Raw genomic sequence first — 17,072 nt, 5'->3', positions numbered from 1 at the left:
GCATAAACCGTATCGACATGGAGGTGCGTAGAAGTTACATCACTCTGTCCCAGCCAATCAACATGGCCAAAGGCTCAAAACCCTGAACATGACCAGGCAATGCAGGAACCTTAAAGAGCATGTTTGCATGATGTGCAAATATGTTAAGCATATTTGTACTTATGGCAAACGCACCTGGGGGCCCAAAATTTATTTTAAGGCCAACTCAGCACACATGAATTATACATCGTTGGAGCCTGGAGAGTATGATGGCAGGAAGTATAGGGAGCAGTGCTAAATGATTGCCAATTATAATGTTCTGTACCTTTTAGCCTGTTCCTCAAGCTGTGCATATAGCAAATTTCCCCACTGGCCTCTATTATGACAGAGGCATAGTTCACAGAACCAGCACAAACCTTAACACATTAAATAGCTGATAGTGGACCTGTCAGCTGAAGACACCAGGGTAACATATGGAAGGTTCGCTTAGCACAATGGAAGCCAAGTAGAAGGCTGTCCTACACCGTGCTGGAATGTCTCCTCATGAAATTTATGATCCTGCACTTTTTCCAGGATTCCCCAATAAGGGACAGGGACATCTACAGAAAGCAGTTGGAAGCCACGGTGTAAAAGCATTTTTTACATTTTCCTTAAAAGGTTTTTATATAGTTTAATTTACATTGAGTATTCTAGTTTTTTTTTTCAGGGGGTGGTATGCTGCAACACAAGTAGACTTTACATTTTCATCCAAAGTCCCCTTTAATTTCAACCATCAACTATCCCCTATTACTTAGATCCCAAAATGATCATCTGATGTCTACATTTTTAGTTAGTGTTGGACAGAGTGGTCAAGCGTTAGAACCCCTGTAAGGTTTTTATTGCCATCTCTATGCCCACTTAAGAGATTCACTCTCTCCATTTGTCCTGATGACCATCGTTACTAGACTGAAAGGTTGGAAAAATTACCAGAATGAGAACAGGAATAAACAGAAAACCTTCCAATAGGGACAGCTGTTCTGGTCTAGGAGATTTGAAATCACTTAGAGATTTCCCCTCACTATAGGACAGGATGCAAAAGGGAAGCTCCCCAATGGGACAAAGATGAATAGCTTTAGATATACTTTTACACAAAACATGTGCTTTTTCACAGCAGAGCAAAGCAACAAGTTCACATTAAAAGGGACAATTCTGTCAAGTGACAGAAACCCTTCACATCAACATGGGACACCATGTGAAGAACACCAGAGAGCATGTACCTGTGCGGATCCTGGAAGTAACCAACAACTAGAATATCAGACTTTGGACCGTGCCGATTGCCATGGTTTGTGGTCTATTGCTGTGGACTGCAAGGCTGCTGCTTCCAACATACAAATGTTTTTTGTTTTTTTTGAGAGAATATAAGTGGGTGTATGTGTGTGGGTGTATGTGTGTGGGTGTATGTGTATGTATGTGTATGTGTATGTGTGTATGTGTGTGGGTGTATGTGTGTGGGTGTATGTGTGTGGGTGTATGTGTATGTGTGTGGGTGTATGTGTATGTGTATGTGTGTATATTACACACACAGTGAAACATGGAGGAGGCTACTTAGGTTTTGAGGCCGCATTGTGGAATCTGGCATGGGGTGCCATAAATCTGTGCAAAACCACCCAAGAATGGCTAAAAACAAAAACATTGGGCTATTCTGAAGATGCCTTCTATAAACCCTGATGTAAATCCTTTCGAACCTCTAAGGAAAGAGCTGAAACATGTAGTCTGGAGAAGGCACCCTTCCAACCCGAGACAGCTGGAGCAGTTTGCTCAAGAAGATAGGACCAAACTACCTATTGCCAGGAGGAGAAGTCCCATTAAACGCTATAGAAATTGCTTGTTTGCAGGGACTGCCTCCAAAAGTTGTACCACAAAAATATTAGATCAATGGTCCCATCAATTTTGCCCATGCCATTATGATTTGTTTTTATCACTGCAAATAATTTGTTGAATGTAACATGAAAAGCAGAACCTCGTTTTAATAAATATAGAACAATGATGGATGATGGCCAAGTTTACTTCACTAGAGTAACAGAGAAAATTGTGGGTTCTTTTTTGTGGAAGGGTACCAACAAATGTGTCCACATATACACACAAAGCTTAAGCCATCTCTGTGGGTGGCCTTATTAAATACATCTCCCACTAAGATGCAGAAACCTGCAATCAAACTAATTCAGTATATTTTATCTGTCAAGTACACTAGGCAATTGAGAAATGAACAAAGAGTGCATCATAAGCGGCTGGTTATAACTGCAGAAGAGATGTCGGCATTCAGTACAACATGCAATCCAAGTATGGGGAGGAGGATTTGATACTCCCGTCCAGATTACCTTTCTTTTAAACAATGGCATATCCGATCTGTGAAAGGTTTCAAGTTAAAAGGATTACATATATAATCTCAAGTGGCTCAAACTCTAAAACGTATATAATGGACAGTGAAAAAGGTGGGTACAGCAAACTGTACTGGGTGCTGCCATGCAATATTTCAAATGCAAATTATGTTGGAGACGCATGGCAATAAAGCTCACAGGAGCAATGGGAGACCCTCAACTGGAAATACCAACCCAGAACTTTTTTTCTTTTTCTATACAGATAGTTCTTGGTCCCATCAGTGTCCCTGACAGAGTTTATTTAAACTGCACCTGTACTCAAGACTCATGGACATTAAACTATTCAAATATTGTTAACAAGCCACATCAGCAATTTAAAACAAGTACCTCTTATTCGCTCCCCGTTGATCTACGCACACATCTTGGTCATTCCAAAAGAACAGAAAGACCCTTCACAATGTGCCAGTTATAGGCCTATCACCATTATTAACATTTTAATGAAAATGTGGGCAAATGGTCTTATTTCACATCTAAGCTTGATTATATACACATCTAGAGCTGCAGCTAACGATTATTTTCAAAATCGATTAGTTAGCCGATTATTAAGTTCGATTAATCGGTTAATCGGATAAACAATAAAAAAAAAAAATTAAAAATGGCTCCAGTGATGGGACTACTAGTTTGTATTGAGATTGTAGTCCATCACAGGAGCAAGCTTGGAGCGGTGGAAAAAAATAGTGTGGTGTGCAATATAGTGAAATGGAAAGTGTAAAATTATACAGCAATGAATGCAGAATTGCACCGGCTATAGAGGACTACAACAAATCCCAGCAATAGTACATTATAGCTGGTGGTATTCTGCATTGCGCTGTATAATGTACTATTGCTGGGATTTGTAGTCCTCTATACAGTGCAGTGCAGAATATCACCAGCTATATAGGAATACAACAAATCCCAGCAATACATTATACATACAGTGTATAATGTATTGCTGGATGTGTATTCCTATGTATAATATACAGCACAATGTACCATAAGCTATAGAGGAATACAAATCCCAGCAATACATTATAGAGCACCATGTGTGGGAAGTGCAGGCTTACCTGAGCAGTCTTCCAGCAACTTGCTTCTGAGATCGGACCTGTCTATCAGCGGCTGTCATCCCCCCACACCTGCTCCTCCTTACTACATCTCCCCGCGTCCCTGTGCCAATCGTGGATGTGGGCGGGCGGTGAGTGTGAGGCGGGGAGGAGGTGCGGCGTGGATGCGGGCGGGCGGGTCTGGCAGCGGCGAGCGTGAGGTGGGGAAGAGGTGCGGCGCGCAGCGTGTGTGGAGCCGTGAACAGGGCCAACTGATCGGAAGCCGATTAATCGATTATTGAAAAAGTTGACAACTTTTTCAATAATCGATTATAATCGATTATGTCGATTAGTTGTTGCAGCCCTATACACATCGGCATCAGATGGGTTTATGCTCAATCGGGAAGCAAGAGACAACACGCGTAAAGTGATGCATCTCATCTACGTCACCCAGTCAAGGGATATTTTATCACTGCTGCTTTCTGCTGATGGTGAAAAGGTCTTCAACCAGGTAAACTAGCAATTTTTTTTAAACAAATGCTCTAATGTACAGTATTAGGAGTGGGTAAGACCATGTACACCTGGATCGATGCAATCTATTCTACTCCAGTCATGGCAGCGAGAGTAAATGGGGCCCCATCAGCAGACTCTCTTTCAACAAAGATAAGCCCCTCTTATCTTTATATTGATGCTGGAGCCCCTTTTGAAGTGCATAAGGGATAACCCAAGGCATCTCTGAGCTGGAAGGTAAAAAACACATTACAAAAAATGGCTTCATATGCAGATTTATTTTTTCTTCACCAAACGGGAACTCGATATTCCCAATCTTTTCAGGGACCTGGTTACATTAAATTATCCAACTACAAAAATCACACTTACTAAATCAGTGGCCCTTAAAATAGAACTATGGGGTAAGTGTTTTTCCCCTATAGTTCTCTTAAGGGTCACGGGAGTACATATACTAGCGTCCTCCCGTGACCCACAGCTCCGTATATCGCAAGCTATAGCTTGCGGTGTACTGAGACCGCGACGACTCCCGACAATGCTGTAGAGATCCATCCAGTTGCGTGAATGACAACGGCTCGAACTACGAGGAGGAGGGATTTTCACTCACCTCATAGTTCTCCTTTAACATTACTATTCCAGCTCATAGATTAGCTCCTATCTGTTCTAACTCAATTCAAACAGGTTGCCAGTAGGATCACTTGGGCAAATGAGCGGCCCTGGAAACAGTTTGCGTCCAGGGGTCACTTATGTGTGCCTAGCTGCATGAAACTACTCAATTGGCAGTTCCATGCAAAAAGCCGCTGATCGGATCACACCCAGCTACAGAAATACACCAATTATTGGCAGTGTATGGCCCAAATCTGGCAAGAGATTGAAACCTTAATATTGCTTACCACTGGATGATTCACGCAAAAGGCTTTTTAGTTACATTTGATCACTAGCTTGTTTATCTTTGTATGCATTTAATTGATTTGTTACATATAATGTATTTAAATTTTTTTTTAGGTATAACAAAGCACCATTTTGTTTTTTGACACCTTCTGTTACACATTATATATATTTAGACTAAACAGCAGCTTTGAATAGATATTTCAGTGTTAAAACTTCAGGCAAGATGAGAGTGCGAAATTGTTACCTAATGCATTTTGTCAGACAAATGGTACTGCAGGAGAAAGCTCTGGATTTTGAGTGGAATATTGAATTTAATTTTTTTTTTGCATTTTTAAAATGGGCTTATACTTTTTTTCTTGTTATTTTTGGCTGGAGTTCAGATTTAAAAGTTGTCACACATACCCCCATGGCAATTCTGGTCAACAATCACGACCCTCCCTTGGTATTTTTTTTTTCCTGGAAAAATAAGGGGTTTATGATGGTTTCCACTGGAAATACTACTTCCTGCTCCATGTCATAGCTTCTATTGCATTCTGGTGCGGTGCGTTTGTGACGCTTTCCGGTGCAGGAAAAATTAGACATGCAGCATTTTTTTTTCCCGCCACTGGAATTGGCTGGAGTGAACAGAGACCAAAAATCCCATACAAATGCATTGAGATGCATTTTTGGTGCGGGAGAAAAATGTAACGTACTGCATCTGATCCGGACATGGTGTGAATGGGCCCTGAGACAGCCGAGACAGGAAGCGCTGTGAGTACAGTGCTTTCGTCTCGCTGATCAAACAGTAGATCGGAAAACGGATATTCTCCGGTCTGCTCCCTGCTCTCCATCCTGAAATCATTGCCATGGTCCGCGTCCCCCAGAAGAAAGGGGGGCCCCGAAAACCATGGTGGGGGACGGACAAGCAGGTTGCCTGCAGCAGGGCTGAATGTAGAAAAATAAAAACCCCAACACCTGAAACTGCATGTCCCAGGCGTCGGAGATGGTGTACCCCTGCATGTATTGTACTGTAGTACTGTATTTTTTTTTTTTTTTTTTAAAAGGAAGGAATATCCATTCTCTCCATATCTGAAAGTTTAGTATCTTTTAGGAAGCTTTGATCGAGTTCTGGGGGAGGCTTGTGATCACAGTACAGGAATAAAATGGCACCTTTGGTGCCTGCTGTCCAACTGCGGCCTTTGCTTTTATTGGATGACCACAGAAAATGTATTATTTCATTTCAGTGAATCATCGTTGGGGAGAATAAAGTCAGCAGCACTAAACTAACTTTAACACAGTACATATACCGAGCTATTCAGACTTCTCTGCCCTCAGAGCTTCTAATGCAAGCGTTGCCTTCCAAAAGAAAACAAACCAATGATTTCATCTGTGACTAAGTGGTGGAAACAGGCATCAAAATCAATTAGGTCTAAAAAATATTCTACGATTCAAATACAGGCAGCACATGCACTAAAACACAATACATAATGACTCCTTAACCCCAAATGGTTACATCTAACCATACCAAGCACAAAATTGATCTGAGCGCCAGTGGGAGTGTTTGGGAGGGCACAGAGCTAAAGTGTAATTTGTTAGAAACCATTTAAGTGACAAGGGCAAGGAATTAATTTGCATATTTTTACATAAATCACCACACACGCCATATAATACATAGAATTACAATTTTACCATGCGTAATGGCTGAATAATCCAACCGGTATTAGGCACACAACATTTCTCAGCAGCCTCATGCCAGAACGCCAATACAAACCAAAAGTTTTCTATAGCTTGTAAAAGGCAGAGCAGTTTAGATCTCCAAATATAACCCATTAAAGCAGAACTCCATCTTAACCCGAATGGGTCTCCATGCGTTTGAAAATAAATAATAAATGTAAAAAAAAAAAAAAAAAGTCAATTTTGGATAGAGTGGGTAAGGGTTAGAACCAGTCAGGTTTTATTGCTCTTTGACCCCACTAGGAAGATGCATCCTCCATTTGTTCTGGTGACCAAAAATCTAGAATTTGGTGTTATTACTAGAAAAGAAAGAGGAAATCTACCAATATTGACACTTGTCCCATAGATCACTAAAAGGGATTTTAAAAAGGAGGAGGAGAACTATGGGGTCAGGGGTTTTCCCCATAGTTCTCCTTAGGGTAACGGGAGGACACAAACTAGTGTCCTCCCGTCACCCTAAGCTCAGTATACCGCGAGCTACAGCCCGCGGTATACTGAGACGCCGGAGTGGATCCCGACATCCGCCCAGCTGCGTGAGTGACAGCTGGCTCTGCCTAGAGGCAGAGCCAACTGTACCCGCCCCCTCCCGTTCCGCCAGTCAGCGCTGGCGGATCGGAGCGGGGGGGCGCTGACAAAAAGCATGCTGGTAGGAGCAAAAGCAGAATGACAGAGAGATGAGCTATTACTGGGCTGTCACAGGCCAGGATGGGTGTAGAAGTGGGTTGTATGATGCTGGTTCTAAACGGACATCTAAACGGTAGAAAAATCTGAATTAAAGGGCAATTACACTTTCCCAAAAGAATCCGGGACTTACCCCCACCCGTTCACCACCACCCCCCTTCCTTGGAGTGAAATCTGCATCCCCTCCACAGCAGACCTGCACTTGATATTTGAAATCTTGCTTGAAAATGGCGACCACTCATTGGTCAGCACGGTCATCTTCTGGCTAAAAATCGCTTCTCATTGGTCAGTGCAGTCAGGGTATATACCGGTAGGAAAGGAGCGTTCGCTCCAAGGTAAGAGCAGCAAAGGGGGGCGCGCAAGATTGGCGGGGGTAAATACATTTTTCTGATTTTACTTTATCTTTTAAATTAGCTAGTTTTTTATTTTTATCTTCTCATTTGTTGCTTGATATGTTAGGCCCCATTCACACTGAGCGTGATATCGCTCTCCAATGCATGTCAATGGGGCTCTGTTCGTCGCTGTTGCGCGTCGCTACAACAGGACCCTTTTGGAGCGGATTCCGGCGCAATTCTACTTTGCTGAATGCAAACATTTGCGTGATTTGCATGTCGCTTAGTGTGAATGAGGCCTTATGTTATGTGATATTAGTTATCCTAAGACTTGACTATAAAACCTTTCAGAAGATGGAAAAAAAAAAAAAAAAGGCACAAGGCTAAATTGGCCCATTTAGATTTTGTACAAAATTGTGGAACTAAATTGTTTGAAAGAAGAAAGTTTAACAAATGCCATCACGATACCATAAAAAAAAAAAAAGAAGGAAGAAGGAAAAAGGGGAAGTGGTTTGCCCCTTTAATAAGGAAAAGATCCCCTTGTCCAAGTCCTTTTAGTAGACCATATCTCAGTATACAGTTGCCATGATAAAAGTTTGGGTCCCCCTGGCCAAATACATACCTTTATTTCGTTACAGCATTATAATAAAAAAAGTTGACGTGTTGCAATATTATTGGGGCCGGTCTGCATGCAGCCACAGACACCTTATGGGTTTCAAATCAGAAAATGCTGCTCACCAACTGCTGTAGGGGCATACCATCAGCCCTCATTCACACCTGAGCAACATTAACCATGCACAATTCCAGCGCGTTTTGAGTCGAATGTTTTCCGCATACAGTCGTGCGGTTTTGCTCGCAGATTGTGACGCATTGAAATAAATGGGCAAACGTGCATTGTGTCCACCAGAAGCATATGTGGCTGGGTGATAACATGGGGGAACAATTGGGATATAGGTACAGAGAGTCATCACCCCAAAACTGGAAGGATCTGAACAACAATCTCCAATGGCATTTTATAGACCACTGTAGATTAAAAAATATATATTGTAAATTACTTAAAACTACTTTAAGAATTTAAAAAGAATTTTAACAATGGAGTCTACATGTAAATCTAATTTACATCCAGTTATGAAATGGTGCAAGTGTAGGGTTTAGAGCTGCAGCTAACGATTATTTTCAAAATCGATTAGCCGATTATTAAGTTCGATTAATCGGTTAATCGGATAAACAATAAAATTAATTTTTAAAAATGGCTCCAGTGATGGGACTACTAGTTTGTATTGAGATTGCACTCCATCAAGGGGAGCAAGCTTGGAGCAGAGGAAGTAAAAAAGAAAAAAAATAGTGTGTTGTGCAATATAGTGAAAAGGAAAGTGTAAAATTATATAGCAATGAATGCAGAATGGCACTGACTATAGAGGACTACAAATCCCAGCAATAGTACATTATACAGCACAATGCAGAATATCACCAGCTATAGAGTAATACAACAAATCCCAGCAATAGTACTTTATAGCTGGCGGTATTCTGCATTGTGCTGTATAATGTACTATTGCTGGATTTTGTAGTCCTTTATAGCTGGTGGTATTCTGCATTGCGATGTATAATGTACTATTGCTGGGATTTGTTGTACTCCTCTATAGCTGGTGGTATTCCGCATTGCGCTGTATAATGCATTATTCCTTGATTTGTAGTCCTCTATACGGTGCAGTGCAGAATATCACCAGCTATACACCAGGAATACAACAAATCCCAGCAATACATTATACATACAGTGGCAATACACCTAGGCAATACAAGTGCATTGTATTGAACCACATCGCATGGTAACCCATTTTGCACGTACTTCTTTCTGTGAGATTTAGCTGCAAATGAATGGACTGCCTACCACAGCACACCACAAACACACCCTGCAGCACCCTCCTCGATGCATTGCAGAGGTGTGAAAGAGGGCTTAGTCTTACGTGTACTTCTGGGTAAAAGTAACTTAATGAAGTTGAATGCCTGTTTTTTTGGAGAAGACTTGGAATGGCCATCCAAATTTTATTGCCATCTGTGTCACAGTTAGGGAAATATATATTAACAAAAGTGATTGTGCCAGTAAACAATGGGAAGTGAAAGCTACTAGACACTGATTATAACCAGTATAATGTGAAAAATAAAACAATGTGCCGAGCTAATATCAACATAAACAAACATGCAGATATAAATGTAGAAATAACAGTAGATGAGCAATGTGAGTCACGTCTTGGACTCTGGGCACAAAAAAAAAAAAAAAAATTCCATAAAACAATATATCAAGAGTCCAGTGTACTGAAGTTCATACAAGTGACGAAAACACAGAAGAAATCCACAAGTGGTCCTTTGTCTCAAAAAGTGTCTGAAAGACCGCAAACAAAAATGTATTGCTGTCCTTCACCCTCTACACCCAGGGGCGTCAGATGTACAGAGGGTAGCTCCCCTGAGGTAATAGGCCCACAAAGTAGATCTCCACACGCAATTCCCTTCTCTGAAAGGGGATGGAAGCCCTTATAAGTGATATCAATGGATCCACTCAAACCCGCACACAGAGTTACCAGACCCAAAAAGAGACAAGCAGAAAGAACATAGCGCGTACTGTCCAAAAGAAAGAGGGCGGAGCAACTGACATTTGTACAGAGGAGCCGGAAGGACGGGAGCGTTTCCACCTGCATCATTTCTCTTTCGTTGCGGGGTTTTTATGAGACTACCTTTTTATACAATAAATATTTGTCTTTTGGACGGTACCCGCTATGTTCTTTCGGCTTGTCTTTTTTTGGGTCTGGTTACCGTGTGGCGGTTCGAGTGGATCCATTGATATCGCTTATAAAGGGCTTCCCTCCTCTTTCAGATACGGGAATTGCACACTGGGACATACTTTGTGGGTCAATTACCTCAGATGAGCACCCCTGTGTACCCACTGGGTGTAGATGGCGAAGGACTGAAATAAATTTTGGTCGCGGTCTTTATGTGTTTTCGTCACTTATATGAACTTCAGTACACTGGACTCTATTGATCTATTGTTTTTTTGGACATTCATTTTACACATTTTATTTTTGTGCCCAGAGTCCAACACGCGACTCACATTGCTCATTTAGTGGTATTTCTACATTTATATATGTGCATGTTTATGTTTAGATATTCGCTCGACACAGTTTGGGAAATTTTCCCTCACATCCTGTAAAAAATTTACCAAAACAGGAAGTGAGGGGAAAAAAACAAAGAAGTCTTCCCAACAGAGACATACAGTAGTAAAAACCATACCAAACTAAGTTTCTAATCTCCCCACTCTATGCAAGACTTACAGCCCAACTCCAGGCCACAAAAATATTTGTTTTGTACAGAGGGAAGAAGGGTTACAGCCTCTGGCAGATATTTATGGCCATGGGACATTTCCTCTCCCTGAGTCTCCATTCACACCTAGGTGTCAGCGTTTCCACAAGAAAAACTCACGTTTTTATGCACATTTTTCCCCACCTTGCATGGTTTGCGCGTCTTGCACTATTTTACGCACGTTAGATGCGCATAGACAAAGACGTGCGTTTTCTTGAGCAGATGAAAATGCATTGCTGTGAATGAGGAAACCTGCATGAAAACGCACATAGAAATGTGCAAAACGCTTGTGTTGCACGTTTTAATGCGCTTACATTGAAATGTATGCAGCCAAACGTGCTGTAATCTGCCCGAAAGAAGCTCATGTACCTTCTACAGCGTTTGGCGTTTTACAGCTTGCAACAAAACGCTCAGGTGTGAACAGGGGACATAGAAATAAATGGGATTTTTTATGTTGAGAGTTTTGTCGCACTTAGCTTTGAGCATCAAAGCGCCCAGGTAGAAAAGGGACTTACTGTCTGGGACAGACAAACGCATGTTTTTGGTAAAAGCGTAAAAGGGTAAGAACTTCTGGAAAAGTTTTTATTGCCGTCTTCACCTTCCTGTCCTAGTGACCGACACGCTCCCGTTTTTCTTGCATGGGTGTCATGGGACAGGAAGGGAGGGAACATCTCCCCAATGAAGTCACAAACAAACAAAAACCTGACAAATCTTAGATCTTCCCCACTCTATTCAAAACTAAAGTTGATTTTTTGTTTTTAAAAGAAAAAAAAGAAAGTTTTATCTGAAGCTCTCCTTTATTCTTAACAGTAGCTCTAGCACTAGATTTTTGCAAATCAGATCAAAATATAGTAAAGAAGTCTACCAAGTATAGCAAAGCAAGTAAATAATAGTAAGCATAGTAAAGTAAAAGATGGTAAAGATTGTATCGTGAAGATATAGCAAGTATTATAAAGCATAGTAAAGTAGATACAGTAAGTATAGTAAAGTAGATATAGCAAAGTAGATATATAAAGCATAGTAGATATAGCAAAGTAGATATATAAAGCATAGTAAAGTAGATATAGCAAGTATAGTTGTGCAGATATAGTGAAGACGATATAGTAAGTATGGTAAAGCAGATATAGTGAAGAAGATGATATAGTAAGTACTGAAGATATAGTAACTATAGTACAGTATAGTAAAGAAGATATAAGTAAAGAAGACATAGAAAATAAGAAATAAAATACATTAGAGGTCTTGGACGCAATACACAATTTTCTTTGTAGATCAATATTGGTAATTGTACAGATTTTATTAAAACTAAAAGCAAACAAATCAATATTTAAAGCAGAACTCTGGAGACCAACTAACAGATTAAGCCGCCACCCCTACCACAGGACACTATACAGCATATTATTTATTTAAGGGTTACTTTATGACCTTTTTTCCCCTTTCTAGATGTGGAGGTAAAGATGTGACTGCTCTGATCATCTTTCCTTTACTCTTCAGTGTATGGTCGGAGAGCAGCCGCGCTCAACGTGCTTGCATCACTGAAGCACGCATCTCCACTGGGACCACAAGACAAATAACGCATTGCCTCTCGTTTGTACCATCATTTTAATGATGTTGCCCCTGTAGCCTAGAGGACTACAGAGGGATGAGTATATGACAGGGAGAGGAGACCGGAAATTGCTGTGCAATGCTCTTGTCACACTGCCGGAAGCTTTATTACAGGCATTGTTGGAGTGAGGAATCGCACGCATCGGTGTACGGACTATATAGAGAAGTCATTAGAAGATCAAAAATGGGATTCCTCATGATCTGCTTGCCTACTTAAATTCTAAAAGCTGGAGTTCCGCTTTAAAAAACTCTTCATCATTGGTGCCATAGAAAGAAAATACAAAAACAAAAACAGACTTTGTAACCAGAAGCAGTTATTCTTGGATTGGGCTCTCAACACAAAATAGTTACCTTTTTATATGCGACTGCAGCAATACAGCCGAGTCCTGGTTTTTACATGATTTTATATTTCCACATAGCAAAAATAGTACTTCAAACCTAATCGGCAGGAAAAAGAAACTGCAAGGGTTAACGGCTGATTTATATCTAGGGGAGCTGTGTAAAGGAATTCTGCTTACGTGATCCCCGCTCCCCCAGCAGTCGGTGCTTACCTATTCTCCAGCTTGTGAACCATCCCTTGACATCTTCACATATAATGCAGGGTTATGTACCATGCACTGTACGTGGCAACGTCAGTGGTCTCCAAGCTCCAGAGTGTGTGTGTGGGGGGGGGGGAGAGGCTGCATGTGCCAGTCTTGGAGCCAGCGGGGATCAGGTAAGTAAATGTCCTTTACACAGCTACCCTACACATATCTGAGCAGTTAACCCTTGCTTTTAATGGGGTAGCTCCACTGCAAGGAGAGTTTCTTCCCAGGAGATTAGGCTTTAAATAATCAGAACTCGCTTATCTATTCCCATACAGAAAACCACAAGAAAATCTATGCTGGAAATGCTGAACACATAAGCATACCTTAAACTTGTTAATCCCTCTGCATTGAACCAGATTCTTAAACAGCTTCAGGCATTTCTCAAATTAACCCTTGCAGTGGGGGCTACCCCTGGGTAACTGCTCGTTTTGGTCTAGGGATGAGAAGAGGATATACCTCACAAGATCCTTGGTCCCGCTTGGCTGCTAGACCAGTCCCCCAAAGCCTCTTCTCCCCCGTCCTCTGGCGGTCCAAGGACCCGTGACATCATTACATCTAAAAGCAGATCAATTAAGACGTGTGGACGCTCAGGGACATTCCACAGCTGGAGCGGAGAGGAAGAGAGGCTTGCGGTCACTGCCGCATGTCTGAGGATCAGGGTGGGTACTTTTGCCCCTAGACCAGTGGCGTAACAATCAGCATAGCGACCCAGGCGGCCGCTATTGGTAGAGAGAGACAGACACAGAGATTTACATAGCAGCAGCATATCAGGACAGATTGCAAGGATAATTATTATATAAGAAGTGGGGACCTCCACGGCAGCATGTCATCAGTGCTGTTATATAAATCAGACAAGTTAATTTGACTCAAACTGCAGAATGAGATTTGACGAATAGGGTGATTAAGGTTCAATAACATTTATTCAGAACAAGCCGGGTATCAGAATCAATACCGAACTCGTCATTTATCAGCAAAGATTGGTGCAAACAGACTGCTCCTGAATCAGCAATTAGGTGATCTATAGGTAATTGTCCGCCTGCACACATCTCTTACGTCACATTTCTCAACTTTGTGTTCACAAGGATTTAACCATTAACGTGCTGTACTAAAAAACAGCAAACTAATTCAGTAAAACCTACAAAAAGCCACATCTAAGCCATCAAAGATAATATGAAACTGCGTCCTTACCTGAAGTTCGCACCATGCCACCTCCACCCACGTTTCCGTATCCAGACCCTTATAAACCGTTTTAAAGGAGCCTCTTCCTATTTCAATGTCGAACTTTAAAAACCTTCCATCAGGGGAGGTAGAAACAGCCTTGATATCTGCCTCTTCTTCGTTTTCCTCCTCTTCCTCCTTTTTGGACTTTGGTGTCTCTTTAGTAGTGTCCAGTTCATCTTTACGTTCTTGGCCAGCTTGCTCTGGTGGTGCTTGTGTTATCTTCTCTTGGGAAGTCTCGGTCTTGGGTTCATTATTCTCTGGGGTGGGTCCCTGGTCACTGGTCCCCTGAGTCCTCTTAGCAATGGCCCTTCTGGCTCTAGAGATCGGGATGACCTTGCTCTGGTGCAGAGATTCACTCAGTTCTAAAACAGACGGCTCCTCTTGATCGGACTCTACCACGGTCCGCCTCAAGAACCTCAGCTTGACCGGTTTCAAGTTTTTCGGAGCTGGCGCGAGCTGGGCTTCTTTCACCGAGCTCAGCATTGCAGTGTCCATGATATTCCCACTGCTGTTCAGCCCATGAATATTCATAGGACTCAGAGTACAGTCATTGGGTTTTGCCGGGCACGCACTTTTGATCCCTTGAGCCTTTTTGGTATGTTCCCCACTTTCCATTAGATTTCTAGTTGTAGATCGTGACTCCCGTGGTCCTGGTCTTTTGCATGCATGGTCCATATCAGTTTAAAAAAAAAAAAACTCAAACAGATTTCCCTGCAGGAGGCTGTGACGCAGAAAGATGCAGTTGCAGTAGTTTTTTTTTTCTTCTCCTAAGCTCCCACGAAAAAGGTTATCAAAGTCTGTCCTCCCAGATCACTGCAGATCCTCGGTCAGTCCAGCAACATCACACCTCCGTAGACAGCCATGGGAGTCTATAGGATTGAAACAGATCATTAGAGTCACAAGCAGTATAGGGACCCCTCTCCACCCCTCCCAGCACACAGGAGCTGTCCAGCACTATGTCCCATCCACCGAGATCAGCAAACACAAGTAGGAAAGTGGACTCTGCTATATGACATCACAAGATCACATGTGTGCCAGGGTCAACATGACCACTGCTGGATTATTGGGGGAGAGGGGGCACAAGATGCTATGCATAGGGAGAGGGAGCGGATAAGGTTTCTAATCAAAAAATGGGGCCATGGCCAAAAAGCTTTGTCAGAAACCAACATGTGACATTATACGATGGGTCCTGAGGAGGCACATGACCTGCGCTGGTCATTCAAGAAGAGATGATGTAAGCAGGTATCAAGGCCTTGGCATCCTTGATTATATAAAGAAGAGAAAAGGTGGGTACACCTTAAAGTACCAGGCCTGAGGCACTCCGTTACCAATCACACCCATTGACAGGAGGCCTGGCATGCTTATTACAAGATCACAAAGTGGGTACCAGGCCTACCATCCTCTGTTCTGCCAGTGCATGGGCAAGCATCCCTGGGCATTCAGTGACTGAACATTGAAAGCATTCAGGATATGGTGAATGTGACAGCGTGCGGCCAGGGAGGTCCCGCGTGGCCCCCCTGCGATAACAGGCTTAGAGTTTAACTCATGCATTGCTGGCTGACACAGGGAACTGCACAGTACAAAGGAGCTGGGTGCTGGCAGGGAGCACATGCATGCTACAGGGTGGGGAGAGGGAGACAATACTCACATTTAGCCAACAGGACATCTGCAAAGAAGAAGAATACATAACTTCTCCCCCCTGTAGCCAGTGACCCCCCCACCACCCTGCAGGCTGAGCAATAGGGAGGACCCCACCCACCATGCCCTATGCTCTCTGCATCACACTCCTACATGCAGGACGTCGGGTGACCTGCTTCTCTTAACACATCTCAGCTCTGTCTACGCAACCTGAACCACCCCGCCCCCCTCTGCCTGCGCTCTGTGCTCCGGGCTCTCTAGTGAGCTCTCCATTGAGCAAGCCGGCTCCTGGACAAGGGGGATGCCTAGGTGGGCAACACGAAGAGGAGGGGAGAGGCGCGGGGAGGTGCCCGGAGGATGAGGGGCGGGGTGCCGGGAGGAGCGATCTGACAGCTCTGGACCAAGAGAGTCGCTGTCAGCGCTGGCCCCGCCCACACGTCAGGGAGCTCTGCGCAGCGATGGGTCCGCTCCTGTGTTTGGATTCGTCACCGGCCGGTGACCGGAGCTAGGAGCGGGCTCAGCGATAAATCTCAGGATAACCCGTTCATTCATACAAGAAGTACATTTACATCCGATTGTGTGCTCGGTTACAGCAGATACAAACCTGATCGCTGAAATCTATCATTTTTAAAGCTGAACGCCGGAAAAAACCCAAACCTTCCAGTGTACCTTCCCGCAGCAAGGGTCAACTTAAAGATCTCCAGATTGAGGCAAAATTAAACACTGCGGAGGGGATACAAATGCAAGGGTTAACTGCTAATTTTAGGCTAGGCAGCACGCCCACTGCTAGACTAGTCGCCACAGCATCTTCTCCCCTGGGCTCCGGGGTCTAAGGATCTGTGATGTCAAAGCGAGGAGTAAGGGCTTGTTCACACCAATTACACTGTATCACACTGAACGCACTGTATCGCATCCTGGCAGGCTCACTGCGTTCTGGGGTGGGAGGGGGCATGGAGGTGCATTTAAGTCAATGGCACTGCAGCCACACACCCCCTCCCGCAGTGCAATCGCCTGCACCAGAACATATGGCACAACAATGCCTGCATTCCTGTCGAGTGGCAATCGCAGTGGACAGGAACTACGGCATGGGGGGGGGGGGTTGGGGTGCTATTGATTTTAAGGCACAACCGTTTG

General features: G+C 43.1%; 1 protein-coding gene across 1 annotated transcript in view; it reads right to left on the bottom strand.

Annotated features, from left to right (window-relative positions):
• Window positions 1–14,829, bottom strand: part of WNK2 (WNK lysine deficient protein kinase 2) — a 162,387-nt gene extending 147,558 nt beyond the window's left edge. Inside the window, exon 1 of the mRNA XM_018567015.1 lies at window positions 14,268–14,829. Coding sequence (XP_018422517.1) covers window positions 14,268–14,795 — 528 coding nt within the window. The 5' untranslated portion in view covers window positions 14,796–14,829. The remainder of the gene's footprint in view (window positions 1–14,267) is intronic.
• Window positions 14,830–17,072: the final 2,243 nt, after the last annotated feature.

Source organism: Nanorana parkeri, unplaced genomic scaffold (assembly GCF_000935625.1).
Source record: "Nanorana parkeri isolate BGI_ZX_2015 unplaced genomic scaffold, ASM93562v1 scaffold997, whole genome shotgun sequence".
In the NCBI taxonomy this organism is placed as follows: Eukaryota; Metazoa; Chordata; class Amphibia; order Anura; family Dicroglossidae; genus Nanorana; species Nanorana parkeri.
The sequence above is the reverse complement of the archived record's forward strand: the minus strand, read 5'-3'. Positions and strand labels throughout refer to the sequence as shown.